This window comes from Pituophis catenifer, unplaced genomic scaffold (assembly GCF_029215685.1).
Source record: "Pituophis catenifer annectens isolate HBS135680 unplaced genomic scaffold, rPitCat1.0.hap2 SCAF_10, whole genome shotgun sequence".
Classification (NCBI taxonomy): domain Eukaryota; kingdom Metazoa; phylum Chordata; class Lepidosauria; order Squamata; family Colubridae; genus Pituophis; species Pituophis catenifer.
Genome location: NW_027256890.1, coordinates 16,144,591 through 16,162,895, shown reverse-complemented (window position 1 = coordinate 16,162,895; position 18,305 = coordinate 16,144,591). Strand labels below are relative to the sequence as shown.

The 18,305-nt window shown below is 51.8% G+C and overlaps 1 protein-coding gene across 1 annotated transcript in view; it reads right to left on the bottom strand.

Moving 5' to 3' along the window:
• The window catches only part of ACACB (acetyl-CoA carboxylase beta), a 29,083-nt gene that overhangs the window by 1,690 nt on the left and 9,088 nt on the right, over window positions 1-18,305 (bottom strand). Inside the window, exons 13-51 of the mRNA XM_070951227.1 lie at window positions 18,031-18,181; window positions 17,735-17,838; window positions 17,290-17,371; window positions 16,091-16,236; window positions 15,653-15,803; window positions 14,627-14,761; window positions 14,151-14,297; window positions 13,525-13,713; window positions 13,250-13,350; window positions 12,753-12,841; window positions 12,531-12,655; window positions 12,239-12,352; window positions 12,024-12,137; window positions 11,858-11,947; window positions 11,526-11,644; window positions 10,783-10,920; window positions 10,125-10,218; window positions 9,667-9,774; window positions 9,297-9,353; window positions 9,074-9,115; window positions 8,746-8,961; window positions 8,062-8,217; window positions 7,769-7,972; window positions 7,288-7,443; window positions 6,565-6,690; window positions 6,046-6,315; window positions 5,527-5,624; window positions 5,298-5,418; window positions 4,797-4,907; window positions 4,403-4,546; window positions 3,888-4,008; window positions 3,492-3,588; window positions 3,107-3,203; window positions 2,728-2,863; window positions 2,412-2,589; window positions 1,826-1,938; window positions 1,424-1,578; window positions 567-737; window positions 341-477 (exon numbers count right to left, since the gene is read on the bottom strand). Of these exons, the coding sequence (XP_070807328.1) occupies window positions 341-477; window positions 567-737; window positions 1,424-1,578; window positions 1,826-1,938; window positions 2,412-2,589; window positions 2,728-2,863; window positions 3,107-3,203; window positions 3,492-3,588; window positions 3,888-4,008; window positions 4,403-4,546; window positions 4,797-4,907; window positions 5,298-5,418; window positions 5,527-5,624; window positions 6,046-6,315; window positions 6,565-6,690; window positions 7,288-7,443; window positions 7,769-7,972; window positions 8,062-8,217; window positions 8,746-8,961; window positions 9,074-9,115; window positions 9,297-9,353; window positions 9,667-9,774; window positions 10,125-10,218; window positions 10,783-10,920; window positions 11,526-11,644; window positions 11,858-11,947; window positions 12,024-12,137; window positions 12,239-12,352; window positions 12,531-12,655; window positions 12,753-12,841; window positions 13,250-13,350; window positions 13,525-13,713; window positions 14,151-14,297; window positions 14,627-14,761; window positions 15,653-15,803; window positions 16,091-16,236; window positions 17,290-17,371; window positions 17,735-17,838; window positions 18,031-18,181 (5,103 nt within the window). The remainder of the gene's footprint in view (window positions 1-340; window positions 478-566; window positions 738-1,423; window positions 1,579-1,825; window positions 1,939-2,411; window positions 2,590-2,727; window positions 2,864-3,106; window positions 3,204-3,491; window positions 3,589-3,887; window positions 4,009-4,402; window positions 4,547-4,796; window positions 4,908-5,297; window positions 5,419-5,526; window positions 5,625-6,045; window positions 6,316-6,564; window positions 6,691-7,287; window positions 7,444-7,768; window positions 7,973-8,061; window positions 8,218-8,745; window positions 8,962-9,073; window positions 9,116-9,296; window positions 9,354-9,666; window positions 9,775-10,124; window positions 10,219-10,782; window positions 10,921-11,525; window positions 11,645-11,857; window positions 11,948-12,023; window positions 12,138-12,238; window positions 12,353-12,530; window positions 12,656-12,752; window positions 12,842-13,249; window positions 13,351-13,524; window positions 13,714-14,150; window positions 14,298-14,626; window positions 14,762-15,652; window positions 15,804-16,090; window positions 16,237-17,289; window positions 17,372-17,734; window positions 17,839-18,030; window positions 18,182-18,305) is intronic.

The following is an 18,305-nucleotide window of genomic DNA, read 5'->3' as shown; positions in this document are numbered from 1 at the left end:
TGTGCAGGTGGAGTCCAGGGACCCAGAGTTCCCTCTCTCATCAGTAGCCTTTTAAGGGCCCTTTTGCCTATGGCCTCCTCTTCACATATTGCACAAGGAAGCAACGCAGGTGGCCTAAGCCTCGCCATCCCCAGAGAGCAAGGGTCACAGCACTTATCCTGCACTCTGGTTTAAGCAGAAAATGCAGAGTCTTTGATTTCTCCCAGCTCCAAGAAATGCCCTCAGGGGTTCCTGGGCCTCTTCCTAGGCCATCCCAACCGTTCAGCTCTGACACCCTGGAGGGAGCAATCCGTGGAGCCTCTCAGAGAAGCCCACTGCCACTCAAGAAGGAAACACTCACTTCCGGATATGTTTCAGGGCGTAATCGCGCTTCAGGTATCTGATGTTCTCCCGAATGGCCGACTTTGCCCCGTCCTCTTCACTCAGGTGCTTCTCAAGCCATGCCACCACCACCTGGTTGTTGTCCCACAGGTAACCCTGCAGGAGGGACAGAAGGGGAGAGCTGCACTCAGCTGGGAAGCAGAGATAGGCGAGAGAAGTCGCCTCCGGCCAACCAAGTCCCCGACCTTGACGGCGCCTTCGGTCTCCAGGAACCAGCGTCTCATCATGGACTGGATGTGGCTGTTGCTCAGCTCACTGTGGGCACTCAGGATCTCGGCCTTGACCCCCTCCTCCAACAGCAGCCTCCGCAGCCGCCAGTAAAAAAAGGCACGGCTCTCCTTCCACTGAAGGATGTCCTGAAACGAAAGACCCCACTCAGGTCGCTTCAGGACGCAGCCCCACCACACAGGACTCAGGTCTGCATAACCCATGGCCGACATCTCATGAAACCTCCTCAGGAGTTTCTGCCCCCGTCAAAGGTTCGGGGGGGGGGAGAGGAAGAGCAGGTGGGTCACACAGAGATGGCGAAGGAGGCAGGTTCGACCCCGGAGTTCTGCCCCGCAGCTGCAGAGCTGCCCAGGGAGCCAAGAACAGCCCTGAGATCCCTGGGAGAGGATCACGGAAAGGAAGATCCCTCCCAGGATTCCAAGCTTGACTTCAGGCAGTCCTTGGCTTACAACAACTCTTTTAGTGACTGTTTGAAGTTACAACGGCACTGAGGAAAAAGGAACTTGTGACCAATTCTCACTTATGACCATTGTAACATCCCCATGGTCAGGTGATCAAAATTCAGGCAGCTGGCCACTGACTCGTATTTATGACGGTCGCCGTGTGCCAGGGTCTTGTGATCTCTTTTGGACAAGCGAAGTCTGTGGGGAAGCCAGACTCACTTCACAACCCTGTGGCTCAGTTTACACCGGCAGTGATTCACTTAACAACTGTGGCAAGGAAAATGGGGGAAAACTCACCGAACAAATGCCTTGCTCAGCAGCAGACACGTGGGGCTCAATTGTGGTCATAAGTGGAGGATGCCTGCACTTACTGTGATCACTCCTTTCTCCTGCAACCTCCCCGGGGTGTCATGGAGGTCGGCAAAGTGCACGGCCGCCTGGTGGAAGACGGGCAGGAGGTCGTCCTCTCGCCTTTTCAGCTGCTTCTCCAATTCTTTGCGCTCCCCCTGGGAGAGATCTGGAGAACCTGCTCAGCCCAGAACACAGAAAGGACCGGTTGGAAGGGATCCAGTCTGGGAGGGAGGGAGGGAGTCCAGGAAGCCTGAGGCTTGTGGGAAGGAAGGAAGGAAGGCTGGAGAAGAGGAGGGAGGGCGTTCCCAGTTGAAGCTCTGCTCCCCCACTTTTCCAAAGGGCCCAGTGGCTGCAGATCAGCTGGCAACAGGGAAGGGAAAGTGGGGTGGGGGAGAGCTGGCCCGGCTTGGCCTTCCTCTTACTCAGCTGTTGCGCGATCCGCGCATAGGTAACATCGACCCTCCTCATGGTCTTCAGCAGCTCTTTCTTCCGGAACTTGATCTCCACGGTTCCTTCTGCTTCCAAGATGCCCCCCCTGCAAAGCAGAGCCCTTTGCAACTGGAGGCAGGCAAGGGAAGCGCCCCTCCTCTTGTGCTGACCGGTGCTGGACAGGTCAGAACAACCCTCCCCCTCCCCCTCCCCCTCCCCCCCGCACATGACCCCGGGGCTCTCTCCATACCTTGGGCCTCTAGAACCTCCAGCCAGCATTTCACAAGAGCCCAACAAGAATGGCTCCAACTGGGCCCCTTATTCAGTAGGCAAACTTAACAAGGAAAAAGTTGCTTTTGCAAGAAAAAAATGGAGATGCTTTCCTACTGAAACCCTAATCAACCCACAGACTATCTCAAGGTCTTCAGCAAAAATAAAGACAGCCATAGTTGTCACTCTAGCCAGAGTGAAACTCACAGATCAGGAGAAGTTTTGGACAGCAGGCCAATTTCAGCAGCCTAGGATTGGCCACTCCAAGACATGACCACAAAGAAGGTGAGGATGCAGACGGACACTCACCTGCTCTCTTTGTCTGCGTAGAGCTCCACGTGGAGAGGGTTGATGGTCGGGTCAATCACCACCCACGAGCCTCCCCGCAGCTCAGCGTGTGGGGGGATGTAGACAAGAGCCGGCTGCTTGAACTGCCGAACGCTGTCCACAATGTGCGCCCCAAACTTCAGCACCTGGTCGTACATGTCTGCAATCAGAGGCCGAGAAGTCACCACCTCCCTCTCTCTCTCTCTCTCTCTCTCCCTCTCTCCCTCCCTCCCTCTCCCTCTCTCTCGTGGCCACTGACGTGACAAAGAGGGGTGGGGTGGGGGTGCAGGAAGGGCACCTTTCATGCCGCCAGAGAAGCCCCTCCAGTTGGCGAAGATCAAGAGGGGAAGGTGCTCGCGGTCGAAGTCCCTGATGGCCTGGGCAGTTTTAAAAGCGGAGTCTGGGAACCAGACCTGCCCGGCTTGCTGGATGATCTAAGGAAGACAAAAAGGGTCATCCTCAATTAATGCACCAATCGGACGCAAGGCAAAAATATGCACTTGACACATTGCAGAGGGATGTGCCCATTTCACAGATGTTGCCCTTTTACTGAAGACAACAAGGTGATGTGGAAATGTACTTCTAGGAAGGCTGAGAAAAGCAAGACGGAGAGATGGACAGATAAACTGAGGAGAAGCCCCGCCGGACAAAAGATTCTGAATTTTACAAGGCCCAACCTTTGCTTCCGATTCTGGGTTGGCTGGATCAGCTGGTATAGCCAGTTCCACTGTCCGGGCCTCCACAGCTATCACACCCACTGGGATTCCTCCCAGCCTGCCAAGATAAATCCGGACTTCAGGTTAGGGCTACATGGACTCAATGCAACCAGTCAATCAATAATATGCCATTATTTATTTCATAAGCATAGAGATGTTAACATTTTAAAACTTGGGAACAAAGATTTCGGGGGTGCTGAACTCTTTACAATGCCTTATAGGCAGACATGCATGATCCAGAGCAGGAAAGGAAGTTCCAGCTTACTTTAAGGTGCAAGGTCTATCATGCGGGGTCCCCTCCCTTCTCCCAATCGCTCCTCAGTCAGTCCCAACCCTTTGCCAATACCTGGCTCGACCAACTACCACAGTCTGGGCCCAGGGCTGCATGATCTCTGCAAATGATCCGTGATCAAAGAAACCACTTTGCCAAGATCCCTTCACAGCTGTACAACAAAACGGGGGGGAGGGGGGACGGAGAAGGGAGATGTTGAGAAAATTCAATGTAAAGTCTTCTAAAGCCATGCAATTCTGTAACCTCTGCTGATCTATTAGGCAAAACTGGAGAATGTTCAGGAAGAAGAAAAGCCAAACAGACATCTTGGAACTTCTCATCTCTACATTCAAGTTTTATCTTTGTCAAAACCTACCTATAATTAGTTGAACCGAGTTAGTTTCCACCCCAGTGCTGGATTTTGCTCTCTAGCCCTCCCAACACGCTTCTTCCAGAAGAGCCGATACTCACTCGGATGGGGCCTCCCCGCCAGCATCCACCGGGGGTCGTAGGGGACTTTAGAAGGGACAAAGTCAATTTCTCTATCAATGGGGTCACTTGGAGGGATAACGGGCAACGGACTATGATGATCCTGCAAGAAGAAACATTTCTCAAGGCCAGTTAAAAAAAAAAAAAAGAGCCCACACAGAGCAGTGGTCAGGGAGGGACCAAGAAACAGGCTCTTTCAGCTAATTCTACAGTCCTACAGTGACATTAACAAGCAAAGGTAATTCATTCTTACCCAATTACAGAAGTTGCTTGTTTTTCTAGTATAATATGTAGTTTGCTTAAGGTTTTTTTTAAACAAAACCTGTGGCCCACTTAAACTGGGAAGGCCATCGTGATGAAATAAAAGAACTTTAGTGTAAGATATTAGGCAAGGGATCCATAACAAAAAATTCCTCCCTCATCTAAAGGCTTGGCACCATTGCTCTCACTATCTTCCAAGTTGGCAGCCTGGCATTCCTCCGCTGCTCTCCAGGTACCTTGGGCATGTAGGAGAGCCACTGGAGGATGGTGTAAACGCCTTCGAAGTCATCCGGGACGGCCACGTGGGAGACACCGTTGTTGTGCATGATCTGCACTCCGCCCAGCTGGTTGTTAGAGGTGTAGACTTCCCGGCCCAAGACCTGCTCCGAAGGAGGACAAAAAGGCCAATCAAAGCAGCGCTTTCCTCAAAGACTCTGAGCGCAGCTTCCTAGTGGTCACACCCTGGAGCTTTGGAAATTACTCAGCAGGACTCACGGTTCCAGCTCAGGGTCTGCAAACAAACATGGCTCTCGCCCCCCACACCTCCCCGTGGCTCTTGTTTTCTAAAGGACTTTTCTCAGGATCATCTAAACAGAAAACGCCGGAAGCCAAAACAAGCTCTCTTCCTACCTTATTCAGGGCGCTGGCCCCAGTCAAAATGATGTGGGAATTCTCCACCTGGATCACTCGCTGGCCGAGCCTCACCAGGTAAGCCCCAATCCCAATGGCTCGACAGGTGACCTGCGTCCCAGAAGCAAAAGAGCCAATTTATGGCCGGGGAAGCAAAAACTGTTATTCAGTTTAGAACAGTGCATTTCTTCACCCAGCGTTACAACCAGAGGGATCCGCAGCCGTACCACCAGTGGTGAAATCATGTGGCGCATGATCTTGGGAACCTTTTAAAAAACTTTTTAAAAGCATTTTTTACTACCGGTTCGGGTGAATAAGTAGTAAAAAAATGCTTTAAAAAAGTAAAAAAAAAAAGTTCCAACAATCACAGCTGTGCTGCGCGATCGTCGGAACTTTTTTTTTTACATTTTTTTACTACCACTTCAGCGAACTAGTAAACCATTTTTTTACTACCGGTTCGGGTGAACCGGCCTGAATCAGTAGCATTTCACCCCTGCGTACCATGCTGATGGTGACAATTTGGTCATAGGCGAGAGAAGACTCCCCAGCGATGGTAGCCGACGCTCTTAGGTTCTCCACCCCGCAGCCTTCCTCTTTCCCAATTATATCAGTGATGATATACCTGCAGAAGACAAGAGCAAGCAGAAAGTTAATATCACACATATACACAGAGCTTGGACCCCTGGGGTCCCCAGGAGAGAAAGCCTGAAAGGAGGAGCCATTTGCTCACCTGGACTCACCAGCCTCTTCCACGTGCCTGCAGTGAACAGAATTCATGGAGCTGATCCTCGTGTAATCCTGAGGTGTTAAGTACAGGTACTTGAATCCCTTTGGGAAAGAGGGGGGAGGCAGGATTAGCTGGATAAATTTGGTGCACAAGACTGCTAGGAAGCCTTTAGAGAAGCATACAATTCAATCGTTTTGGTGGTTTTCCTCAAACAGGAACAAGGAACTGGGGAAAATATTGTTCTTGTTTCCCTCTCAGGTTTGGTCTCTGCTCTCCCACCATCAGAGGAGTTTCAGGAACCACAGCCTCTCTTGCTTCTGGTTATTGGTTAAGAAGTTGCTTCATGCCTGCCTGCCTGCCATTATGCCTTCAGACATGAAGGACGAGGCCCTGGAAATGTAAAGGAACACTCTCTCCCTAGGCAACGAGGCTCAGCTTGAGCAACGAAGGTGTCTCCTCATCTTCCCAAGGGGAGATTCAGCCACGATGGAATCCCCCTGGGTCCCACAGTACTCCACATACCTTGTAGGGATCTGCTGGGTCTATCCAGCCTATCTGGAACTTGTTCTTGATCTCGTCAGCAAACCCGATGCGGGCACCACTGTTGGCTGCAATGTAGACGCGTGGGATGCCCTCCGCACGGGCCAGCTCTGATGCCCGCAGGAAAAGGAGATCCTCGGCAGGCCCAAAGGATCCGATCTTGTAGGTGATGTCGTTGCTGATGAGCACAATGTCACGGCCCTTGGGATACTCGGGGGTCTTCAGCTTCATTTTGAAGGCCACCATTCCGATCTGGCAGGGGGAGGAGGAAAGAGGAGCTGATCAAAAGCAAAGGTTAACAATCTGCATTTCTTAATCTGGAGGCTGTTCTACCATTTTGCCACTGAATCCTCTTTAACAGAGGCCTGCAGCAAACCAGCTTAAACAGAAGAACAAAGGCAGGCAGCCCCTCAGTCTGCAAGGACACCCAGCTGTCTCAAACCTCCCTGGCGATCCCCCCTCCTCCCTCAAGCTTCGGCTTGTCTTAATCTCAGCACTTACCTCATTTCCTCCCGGCAGCCTGTTCAGCTGCACCATCTTCCCCTGGGCATCCAGCACCAGTTCCGTGTAAGTCAGCACATCGGTGGGGTTGACGTCCTCAGTGGATCCCCACTGCTTGAACAGAGCCTGAGAAGGAGAAGGAAGCGTTCACAGCATCAGGGGGATTCTTAGGGGCAGACACAGCTCAAGGGAGTGGAGAGAAGGACATTTCCTGGACTCTGGAGGATGAGAAGTGGGCTCTCCATCAAGAGACCGAGTTCTCCCCATTCCATTAGCACGGAGCCTCTTTGGGAGAGATTTGGAAGAGACACCTCTGCCCATTGGGTACCCATTTGCTTTTCCTAATATTTCTGGAGAGGCAGGTAGATAGGTGGGCTTTCTCTCCAGATGAACTGGGCTATTGTAGTCCAATTTTGTGGGAGACACTTGCTTCAAGAAAACATTTCCCAATATTCAGTGTGTGTGTGTGTGTGTGTGTGTGTGTGTGTGTGTCCATCCGTCTTTTAATTTAAAAATCTGCAGCAACTCTCAAATCAGAAGCTCCACTGAAGAGAGAAACTAGGACCCCCAATCCCTGCCCTGGAGCCTCTCGAGCATTAAGACTGGAGCCTGTGCATAGTTATGGTGGAAGCCCAGTGAACAGCGGCGGCACTGAGCGTCTCTCCACCCAGGTGGCCGAACAAGCCAGGGGAGAGGAGCGCCTTGAGCCACTGCCCAGCCCACCTGCCGGAACATCTCCAGGAAGTCGTAGACATAGGTGGTGCCCAGCGACTGGGCCTGGAAGCGCTTGGCCTGGAGCAGGTCCTTGGTGACGTAGGGCGTGTTGATCAGCATGCCATGCATGGGCCCCTGATTCTCCCCGTAGGAGTTGAACATAATCTAGGTCAGGACACAAAGCAAAGAAAGGATCAGGCAGCCTCTCTCGGTTTAGGCAATTCGAGTCAGGCAAGAAGCAGCACTGAATCTTCACAAATGCACACCTAACTGTAGACTTTACATTCTGCGGAATGATCTGGAGGTGCTCTCCAGGTGCCTAGACCCTGAGCTCAGCATGGGGTGAAGTCTGCGCAGACCCGAAGCACCCGGGGGGGGGGGGGGGGCTCAGTTGGGAAATAGACTTCTGGAGGACCACCCACTCCTGAGAGAAGAAGGGAAGCCAATCTGGGGGATGCATGAAGCGCTCAAGGGGTTCGGGGGCACCTACGCTTCCCGTGCTGGGGTCGCTGACTTCCTTGTAGAGGCTGATATCCAGGTAGTATCCGGACTCGTCGGTGAGGAAGAGGCGGACGGGAACCGCTTGGGCTGTTGGCATCAGGCGGATGTTGATCTTCACTTCCGCTTGAAGGACTCGCAGCTTCCAGAGGCGGCTGCCGTACCGCATCACCATGGACCGCACAGACTCCTCGATCTGGGGGGTGGGGGCACCAAAATGAGGTCAGGAGGAGCTTCTTACTCCACAAGCACGGCGGGCTTTCTAGAGACAGAAGCCACGCAGACCTTGGATGGGTCCATCACAACGGTGGGGACAAAGTTGAGGAAGATGTGGTTGCAGTCGGTGCGGACGCTGGTGTTGCTGGCGGCCACCTCCAGCTCGTCCATGGCTTCCAAGAGCAGCCGCTCGCCCTCGTTCTGCAGGTACTCGAAGGAGGCCTCCTGGATGGGAAGACGGAGGAGGCAGGAAAGGGAGAAAAAGGCTTGTCAATGAGACAGGCAGAGAGGAGACCCTTCTCAGGATCCCGGAATGGGCTGCTGGGCTCCGCAGGAAGTACCAAAAAAGGAGAATATTTGTAGCTCAGGGTTGGACTGAGGGGGTCCTCGGTGCTCTCTGAGCTTGGCTGTTTTCTTGCAGACCTTTCATGACCCGACTAGGTAACATCATCAGTGCCAGAAGGGAAGAGGATTTGCGGAGTGGAGAAGGAAGAGGAGGAGGTAAAAGAGGAAGAGGACGGTGGGGTCCTTGCTGCTCTCTGAGCTTGGCTGCAGACATTTCATTACCAAAACTACGAAACAGTGTCAGTGCTAGTCGGCAACATCATCACTACACTGATGATGTTACCTAGTTTGGGTCATGAAACGCCTGCAATAAAACCGCCAAGCTCGGAGAGCACCAACGGCCCCCCAGGAGCAGAAAGTGTCTCCCGGGACCCCCAAGGGCTGCCTGTAGCTCAGCCCTAAACTCACCTTGGTGATCAGATCGGAGTGTCTGACAATGGCACGGATGAAGAACCTGTAGTCGGTGACTTCAGTGCCTTCCTCCACCTTGGCAGCACCCAGGTAAAGGTGCATCTTGTGGTTGGCACATGGCACCGCGGTCAGGTCGAAGTTGCGCATGCGATTCAGCTCCAGCTGGAAAGCCAGCGCTGGCTCCAAGTGGCGATAGATGTGGTCTTCAGCAAACTGAGGAAGACGCAGCAAAAACATGTGGGATATAATGTTGCGGCTAAGGCTGTACCCACCGCAGGTTAAAACCAAGATCGGGTGTCGCCCGGAGGATTAAACAGCCCCTCACCTCATCCCGAGCTCGGAAAGTGAAGAACTTTGGGAACTCCCTCTGCAAAAGAAGACAGAAGTTACCAGTGAGGAGAAAGAGCAGCAGCTGCCAACGTTTGCTTTTTAAACAGCAGTTAATTCCACCATGATTATCAACAGTCATGTATACGCTTCCATATATATTTCATGTGTGTGTGTGTGTGTGCGCGCGTGTGTGTGTATGTGTGTGTGATTCCACTGACCTGCCGGGTTATCAAAAACGTGATTCTTCGCAGCCCATAGTCAACAAGGATATTATTCTGTATGGGGAAAGAAGATGAGAAAAGACCAAACATCTGAATAATCTCAGGAAACAAATATTATCAACTGCCCTCCTGTCACCAGGGCAAAAGAGGAAGGAAATCAGGAAGGAGACTCGGATTAGATGAAGGCATTTTTGTCCGTATTCAGACAGGAGCTGAGCTGAGGATATGCAGCCCTGCTTGGATGTGGAGAAAGGATTCACAAGGTCAGCTTTTAAAGCGAGCAAATAAATAAATCAGCCCTTTCTCTCAGCAAAGCCAGAGGCCAAGTCGCCCACGGGAGGAAATCCAGGCTTTCGTGAGAACAGACCTTGGATTGAGCGAAGGCCCTGAAGATCGGCACCAACTCTTCATCCTCCTGGTGATCTGCCCACCGGATGGCCACGTTCAAGATGTGGATGGGCTCCTCCCGGACATTCTGGAAGCCACAAGCCCACACAGGGGTTAGGCCAGTGGTGAAATCCAAATTTTTTTAATACCAGTTCTGGGGACGTGGTTTGATGGGCATGGTGTGGCTTGGTGGGTGTGGCAGGGGAAGGATACTGCAAAATCTCCATTCCCTCCCCACTCCTGGGGGAAGGATATTGCAAAATCTCCATTCCCTCCCCACTCTAGTGCAAGCCAGAGGTGGTATTTACCAGTTCTCTGAACTGCTCAAAATTTCCGCTACCGGTTCTCCAGAACCTGTCAGAACCTGCTGGATTTCACCCCGGGATTAGGCCCAGCCATAACCCAGCAGAGAGAAGCTGGCAGCTCAGAAACACTCACTTTGTTGTCGTCTTCATCGTAAAAGGTAGACCTGACTTCGCTGAAGAGGGGGCTCTCCTGCTCAGCAAAGCAGGAAATGACTTCATCGAAATTCCTAGCAGGCAAACGGAAGAGAGGCTGGAGGTGAGAAGACAAACAAACAAAGATGACATCTGGGAACAGAACATCTTGCTACTGAGGAACCAAATCTAATCCTGCAAGGGCATCTCAGCTTCCAGAACTGAAAAGGCTGCAACTTCCACCTTGGGAACTCTGTATCTGCAGCGACAGAGTGAACCAGATTTATATTTTCCAAAAATGTTCCTTTTCTGCTTCCCCTCACACACACGCAGCCCCAAGTAACTCCTTCTTCCAAGGTGAACTGCCGCTCATCCAAATGGAGAACAAGTCAAGAGGCCTCAGAAATAATAAAGGTGGGGTTTAAAAAATTTTAAAAAAGAAAGGTAAAGTGGGAAAAAAGTGAGGGAGAAAAGATCAAAGCGCCCTCCCTGGGGGAGAGCATGGAGAACCTCTTGGCCTCCAACTCCCGACAGGCCCAGCTTGCGTGGCCAATACTTAAGCATAACGGGAACAGCAACGCAGTGATTCCCACACACACACAGACACACATACACGAGGCCTGGGACAATGCTTGCTTCTCTCCCAGGTGGCCACCTACCGGGTGAAATCGTCAAATCTGTCAAAGGCCACCATGGCTCCCATTCTCTGGCAGAGAGGGGAAAAGCCACTGTCCATGAAGAGCTCCGTGCTGTGCCGGACCAAATCTGGGTTGGAGATGCTGACTGGCACGGACATTCTGGGGGGAGGGGAGGGGAAACGCAAGGAAGAGGGGAAACATCAGACGGAGCACTGATTTGTGGACCTGTTGCTTCCAAGGGCAGCTTGACACTGTGCAGCCACCCAGCTGGAGCTGATACCAGCCCGAAGGCCATGAGGAACGGACAGTTTCCTTTTCAAAAGGCTTTAAAAAAAAAAAAAGGTTGCCTTTTTGCCACAAGGGGCCCCTTTGCCTTCTCCATCACCCACTTGTTACGTGGGTCCAGCACGGTGTTTTGCCCCCACATGCCCCTCAGACAGAAAGTTAGTAGCCAATCCAAAGGGCCTGGAGCGGGGCAGTTAAGAGAAAAGTCAAGGAGGCAGTTATGGCGGAGCTGAGCTTTGGGGTAACTGTTATCATGCTGCAGAGCCAAAAGAACTCCACGCTACCTGCTCAGGGTGGGGCTGCTTCCTCTGAAAAGAGACAGGAACACCAATAGCTCCCTTGCTCTGAGGCAGAACCACCGGGACCCCTCGGCCTCCCCCCACTCTCAGGCTTGCAAAGCAGAGACCTTCCCCAGGCAGACCCTCTCCCACTGCTCCTCGCCCCCCCCCCACATAAAGGCTTAGGGACATTTGCCCCACCTGTTTGGGTGTGAGGAAGGCAGCATGAACTGGAACTCAACCACGCAGGTGCCGTCCAGCAACTGGCGGTGCTGCAGGCTGTTCAGCTCGTAGGCGATGTAGGCCCTCCTCACATATACCTGGAAAGGCAAAAGGAAGCAGGACACTCGCGGGTTTGTGGCCGAGGTACCGTTGCATGATTTTCTCCCAGCACAGAACTTATGGCAGCGATCTGCACTCAGCAGCTCCATGGCAAAATAAAGGCCATCTTTTCTGTGAAACGGCCCCCCTCCGCCCACTGCCCCACCCTCGGTCACAGCGAAGCCACCGAAGCCTCCCAATCCCCTCCTTACCTCCAGGGCCGCCATGCGTACCACCTGGTTGGCGTGATAGAAGAAGGTGGGCAAGACATCGAAGATGGTGGTTTCCGAAAGAATGAGTTTCTGTAAAAGAAGACGGAGTGAGCAGGTGTTGCTCGGACCTCGGGAATCCCGGGGAATGGGATGTTCAAGAAGTCACCTTTAGGTTTTCAGGACAGAACTGGTGCCCATACATGTCGATGGCAGAGAGGAAGATGGACTCCACCTGGTTGTGCCGCAGTTCGTAGGACGGCAGGTGGGAGGCAATCAGCACCTGGTGGCAAAGGAGGGCTGGGTCAATAGATTCCCCCCACCCCCCCAGGCAAGTCAGGGAGAGTCAGCCAGGATGATCGGCCACCCCTGACCTGGCCTGACCTGGCGGGCCCGTAAGGCCACTTTGGCGTGCTCCGTTTTGCTGAGCTGGGTGAGCTCGTTCAGGATGGCCATCAGCTCATCGGTCAAGGTCGGGTCTCGGCCACAAAGCTGGTCCTGGACAACAAAACAAAACCAACGTTCAGCTGTATCACTGCACTGGTGTTGTCTAATGGGGCAACAAAGGACCGCCTTCCCAAATCTTCCCACTGGGTGGGCGGGAAAGGGGTGGCTGGAGGGAAGCTGAGGTCCCCTCTCCTGCTCAGTTCAGGAAGCGGCTCCTTTTTCAACTCACAATCAACATGGTCACCAGGAGGTTCTTCTTGGCCACCTGGGCGTGAGAGAAGATGCATTCCAGGACGGGGGTCATGTTGGGCATGTGCTGCTCCCTCAGAATGATCACACATTTGTCGTAATGAGCTGGAGCACAAGCAGAAACCCAAGGAGGAGCGAGTTGCAGAGAAGGTGGTGCCGCCTTCTGGGGAAGCTCTGCCGGCACCCTCCTCCTCCACCTTACCTTGCTGGAACTGGGTCTCCACCTGCAGGTATCGCCTCAGCAGATCCAGCACCACCGATTTCATGTGGCCTCGGATGCCACTGCGATACCTGGAATGAGGGGCCGAGAGAGAAGATGGGATGCACGAGTCACTTGTAGGTCTTGGGAGCAGACGATGGAGAAAGAGGGGGAAGAAGGCCAGGGATGATTCACTGTCGTCATGTAAGATGTTTTGGGCACAATTTTTGTGACAAAAGCAGAAACTCTGCCCAGCTTGTTTACGGCAGGAGCCCTGGTGAAGAGAGTACCAATGCAGGAGACTCCATTCCACTTTTCAAATCACCTTCAGTGCTGCTACAAATGCTCAGGGCCTGCCTAGACCAGACCAGGCCAGATTCCAGGCAGGAAGATCAAATTGGCTGGTGCAACAAAACAGGCCACCTCTCCCTGCAGATGTTCAGGCAGGGAGTGTGGTGGTGTGATTGTCGCAAAGATGGAGGACCAACACACAAACCTACCTCTGAACCAACTGCACAATACTCTGGGTGTTCATGAAGAAGACTTCCCGGTCAGCTTTGCGTTGCAGGGTGGCTGCGTGGCTGTCCAAAATACTGGCAATCTTGAAAAGAAAGAGGGAACGATCCTTTATAGCTGTGTTCCTCAACCTGAGCAACTTTTAAGAGAGGTGGACTTCATTTCCCAGAATTCCCCAGCCAGTCGGTATCATCCATCTCCTGCTCACTCCCGCACCGTCGGCTTCTTGGCCGCAGCCCTCCCTCCCTCCCTCCCTCACCTGCTGGCTGGGGAACTGGCAGAGCACGGAGGTGACGTTGCTGGCGTACTGGGCCATCACTTTCCGGATGGACTTCTCCACAGAGATTGGAATCCGGCCCTGCGTGCTCGTCATGATCTCCTGCAGCTCCAGCAGGGGAAGGGAAGGATCCCGGAGGGTCCTCATCAGTTTATCCACCCACTCTTTGATCTGAGTTGGGGAAAAAGAAGGTTCAAGGATTCAGAGATCATGTGAATGAATCACAGAAAATGTAAGCAAGGGAGCTCCGGCCCTCCGCTGGTGCCAGACCACAGAAGACGGCAGGGCAAGGGAGATTTGTGGGGGGGGGGGGTCAGCAATGGGGACTGGCCGAAAGGAGGAAAACAAGATTTTCCCACATAAGCAGCTTCTTTTCTGGCTGATGGAGGGAAGCGAGCTTGTCTTTTCCTTCAGTCTCTTCTGCTGTAACCTGCACAAACTGGTTCAGGAGCCGCTCCCCCTGCCATCTTTCGCTGCCTTCCTCCTCCTCTTTGTCTTCCAAGGGCTTTCCTTGAAAGTCAGGAACATATCCTCAACAAGCCAGGATACCCCAAGCCAGCTTTTTTCCAAGCTTGATTTTTAACAGGCAAAGGTGAAAACATTCTTACCTTGGCAGAGAAGTAAGGCTCTGGCAAGCAATATCCGTTCATGACATTCTGCAAGTTCTCCAGCACGTTGTGGAAGACCTGGTGCAGCTTCTCGCCAAGGATGGGCAGGGACGGTTGAGGGGAGAGCCCCCCCATGTACAACTGGGCCTGAGGGCAGCATTGGCAGGCAGAGAGGCAAAGCATAAAAATAAACAGAACTTTATAATCAGAAAATCCACCATTCAGCAGCTTCCTGTGATCCGGAAATGACTTCAAAGGAGTTCTAGCACGAGGCTGTTGCATTTGAATACACAAGAGAAAGGCTCACCACCACCACCCCTGGCAGCCCAGGCGCTTCTGGGGGAAAAGAGAAGCCCTGAAGAGATGCACTAGGCGGCCTCCTTGATCCATCCTGGGTGCCCCGCAAACACAGAGTGGCTCCCAGGCGGGTTTTGCTCTCTCTCCCCCAAATGGCTTCCAGCCGCTCCATTACTCACCAGGTGAACTTTGGTGGGGTCGTCTAGCTCAAGCCGAGCTACCACGCAGCCCGCCTCTAATAACGTGCCCGGCCGCCTCACGTAGCGGATGATCCCCGACTCTTCCACTGTCAGGGATACCACCATCTTCATCACCTGTTTGGAGAGCAACGGACCTGCACATCTGGATGGTTTCCAAATGATCCAAACATGATCAATTATGCTTTGAGCATCCGGCAAATGGACCAAAGTTACACTGTCCAGCATGATGGTCTGAAGGAGGAAAAGGCTGAACCTGCTTGTCTCTTGACTGCCAGCCAGCTAACAGAGCCAGAATACTCCCAAAATACGCACATTAATGTTAGGAACCCATTAGTGAGAATGTTGTGGTCCGCCAGCGGGCTGCAGAGCTGGCAGCAGAGTCGGACAGTGAGGAGGTTGGGGAGGAGCATGGGCCAGTCCTGGGAGTCTGGGGAAGGCTCGGACAAGGCTCTGCGTCAGAGGCAGAGAAAGGCCATCTGGGAGGTACCTCCGGAGTCGGACCTCAGGGAGGCAGAGGAACAGGGGGAGCCTGTTCCCAGTGCGCGTATGCGCAGAGCTGCCAGAAGGTAAGAACAGTTAAAACAAAAGGGACAACTTGGGAGTAGGACTGGGAGATGATTGGCCTCTCCCATAAGACTTAAAAGAGGAGTAAAGGCACGTGAGCTTTTGCAGGAAGCAACATTGTTAATTCTGTGCAGTTTAAAGCCTGAAGCTCTGTTTGATTCTGGACTCCGTGTGGCTTTGCTAAGTAGGTCTTTGGCAGCGTGTCAAGGGAGATAAAGGTGGGTGATTATCAGCTTTATCCCGAAGGACTCTTTACAACTATTTTGGGACTCATCTGTGAATGAACAAAATTCACAGCTGTTGCAATAAAAAAAGGTTTTTGGGACTACTCGTGTGTTTTACTGACTCAGGAAGCCTAGGTCAGAACAGAGAAACAGCCACTTTCCACGGTGAAAAATCCAGATTCCCCCTCCCCCCCCCCGCGGCCGGTGCGAGAGTTACCTCCATTTCTGCATAGCTGTGACCCCCATAGATGTGGCCCCCGTCCTCCACCGTATACTGCAGCAGCTTCCCTGCAGAGGGGGCCCGGAGCAAGGATGGGTCTTTCTCTTTCTCAAAATCACAGCTTTTGTTGCCGATTGTGATGCGGTATCTGGAGGTCAGAAGCCAGAGGACGGAGAAGCAAATAAAAGAACATAAAATAAAAACCTGGTTGGATGTTGCCTCTCTGAGGAAGAGAGAGCCTCAGATTCTGCTTCTTTCAGCCGAGCTCATCAACTGGCTCCTTCCAAGGCCCCTTCTTTCCATCAAGAAAGGACTCTTAGCCAAGTAACCAACCGCAGAGATCAAGAAACGATTGTGCAATGGAAGAAGTGTGTTTGTGAGGCCTGGGTGTGAGCGTTTGTGCATGTCGGGCAGGAGAACCCTTTCATCACCTACCGGTCGGTTTCTTCTTTCATGTAGGTGATGTAACTGTTGCCGTTGTAAGACAGGAGGAGCCCCCCGTCGTTCAGCCGGTGCACATCGATCTCAATGTGGGTGCTGTTCATTAGGATGACGTAAGTGGTCAGAGACTGACGGGCGACCTGTCAGAGGCCGGAGAAATCAGCCTTTTTTGCTTTCCTTCCAAGCATAAATTTATTTATTATTTATTTATTTTATTTCTATACCGCCCTTCTCCCGAAGGACTCAGGGTGGTGTACAGCCTAATTAAAAATACAAAGACAGACAAAATTTAAAAATAATTAAAATTATTAAATAATAGGCCCAATTTGTAAAACCCCAAATTTAAAATCCCATTTAAAACCAATTAAAAATCTTTACATTGATAAATGTAAATGCCGATTGTTTTAATAAACAAAGCAAAAGAGGGGGAAAGGGAGAGAGACAACTCCCTCCCTGTTCTATCCAAAAAGGAATTTTCCCATTTCAGCCCACAGAAATTTGGGCCACAGCTATGGACCCCAAAGAACACAGCACACACGAAGTCCGTACAAACCTTAGTTTACTAATTAAAGACTACTAATGACCTTTCTTAGTAGTTGTTCGAACACAAGTACAATAAATCAGTCTTTTCTGAACAAGGGCTGTTAATTTAACTTCATTAACAGCTGACAAGAATTCAAAGAATAATAACTCAGTTCTGAGGCACAGTATCTCAGATAACCATAATCTTACTGTGGTTGGCAGAATGCCCAGAAGCAATTTGCAGGAAAACTGATAAGAGAGAAACAAGAGCCAAATCAAACATTTTCTGTAATCAAGACACGAAGGAATTTGAACAGTTGTTTCCTGCAAATTTCATCATCGTCCTTCCTTAAATAGGCTAGGGGAGTGGTCAATTAGCCCAAACCTTACTCTCGAGGAGACCTCCTCCTGAGGAGCCACTCCTGCCTTTGTGCGCTCGTGCATCAAGAAGAGGCTCCTCCTCTTCTTCCTCTTCACTTAAGGGAGCTTCTGGAGGTTCTGAAGGCCCTGGCTGAATCCCCGCCTCTGGCACCACATCTTCTCCAGCCTCCTCATTGTCCGACTCGAGTGCCAACTGCACAGGCTGCTCGCGCAGCACCACACCAGCCTCCTCGCTGTCGGAATCAGCTACTAACTGCACAGGCCGCTGACGGGCCACAACACACACATACCTTAAGCACATATTTGGTGTCTTCGTAAATTAGTTCCACATCGACAATATTCAGGAGGGAGGCTGCTGGCAGAACTTGGCCCCTGAAAAACCAGCCAACATTTTACACTTCTGGACCAAAAAGTGCCCTGACCCTTTCAGGTAATTGTCTGTTGAGGGTCAGAAAAAGTATTCCCAAATATGTTTAGAGGAATCACATCACATTCGTCCCCTCTAACTCTTTCCAAGAGACTCCCGGAGTGACTTACATACGTAACACCAGGTATTAGGTCCTAGGAAGGCAACCTTCCACAGAGCATCCCAGCACATCTTAATTGCTGAAACTCTGCAATGAATGCATTTCAAAGCATTTACACCTGTGCCCCCTCCCCCCAATAGAGACCTGCTGATGGCGCAATAAATTGCATGAAATGGCCAGGGGCTCGGATCCCAGGATGATCCTTTACCTCTCCAGCAAATGCAGAAAATCGTCCATGCAGGTCCTAAAGGTCCCATCTGCCACGTTAAGGGCACCACAGACCACAGCCAATATCGTGTCCGGTTTCTCTGCCTGCCAACGGAGGAAGAATTTGCTCAATTTGGAAAACATCAACGTACGAGGATGAGTGCAAAACATGAGAGTAAATCCAAATAAAAACGTGGTTATCTAAAAACAGAAAATATGGGCTAGGGTCTTTTTTGAAAAAGAAGGTTCTAAGGATACAAGCAGCCATTCCTGAAAATCTGCCAAATTCTTTGCCACCTGCACTTTTTCAGCGATCAGATGATCGAGCCAGCTGGTGTCTGTCTCGTTCGTCTGGAAACTCTCGGTCTCCAACAACTTAATCAGGTATTCAACCGTCGTCCGGAAGTCCCCACGGATGGACAGCTCCTTTAAGGCGACCACCAAATTTCTGAAAGCAGACAAGCCAGATGCTTAAAGTCCCAACTTGCTCTGTTTCTCCCAATCCCAGGGGGGTGAAAATCACACCCCAGCAAAGGGAGGGGAGCTGACAGGATTAGGTTCCTTTTGGGATG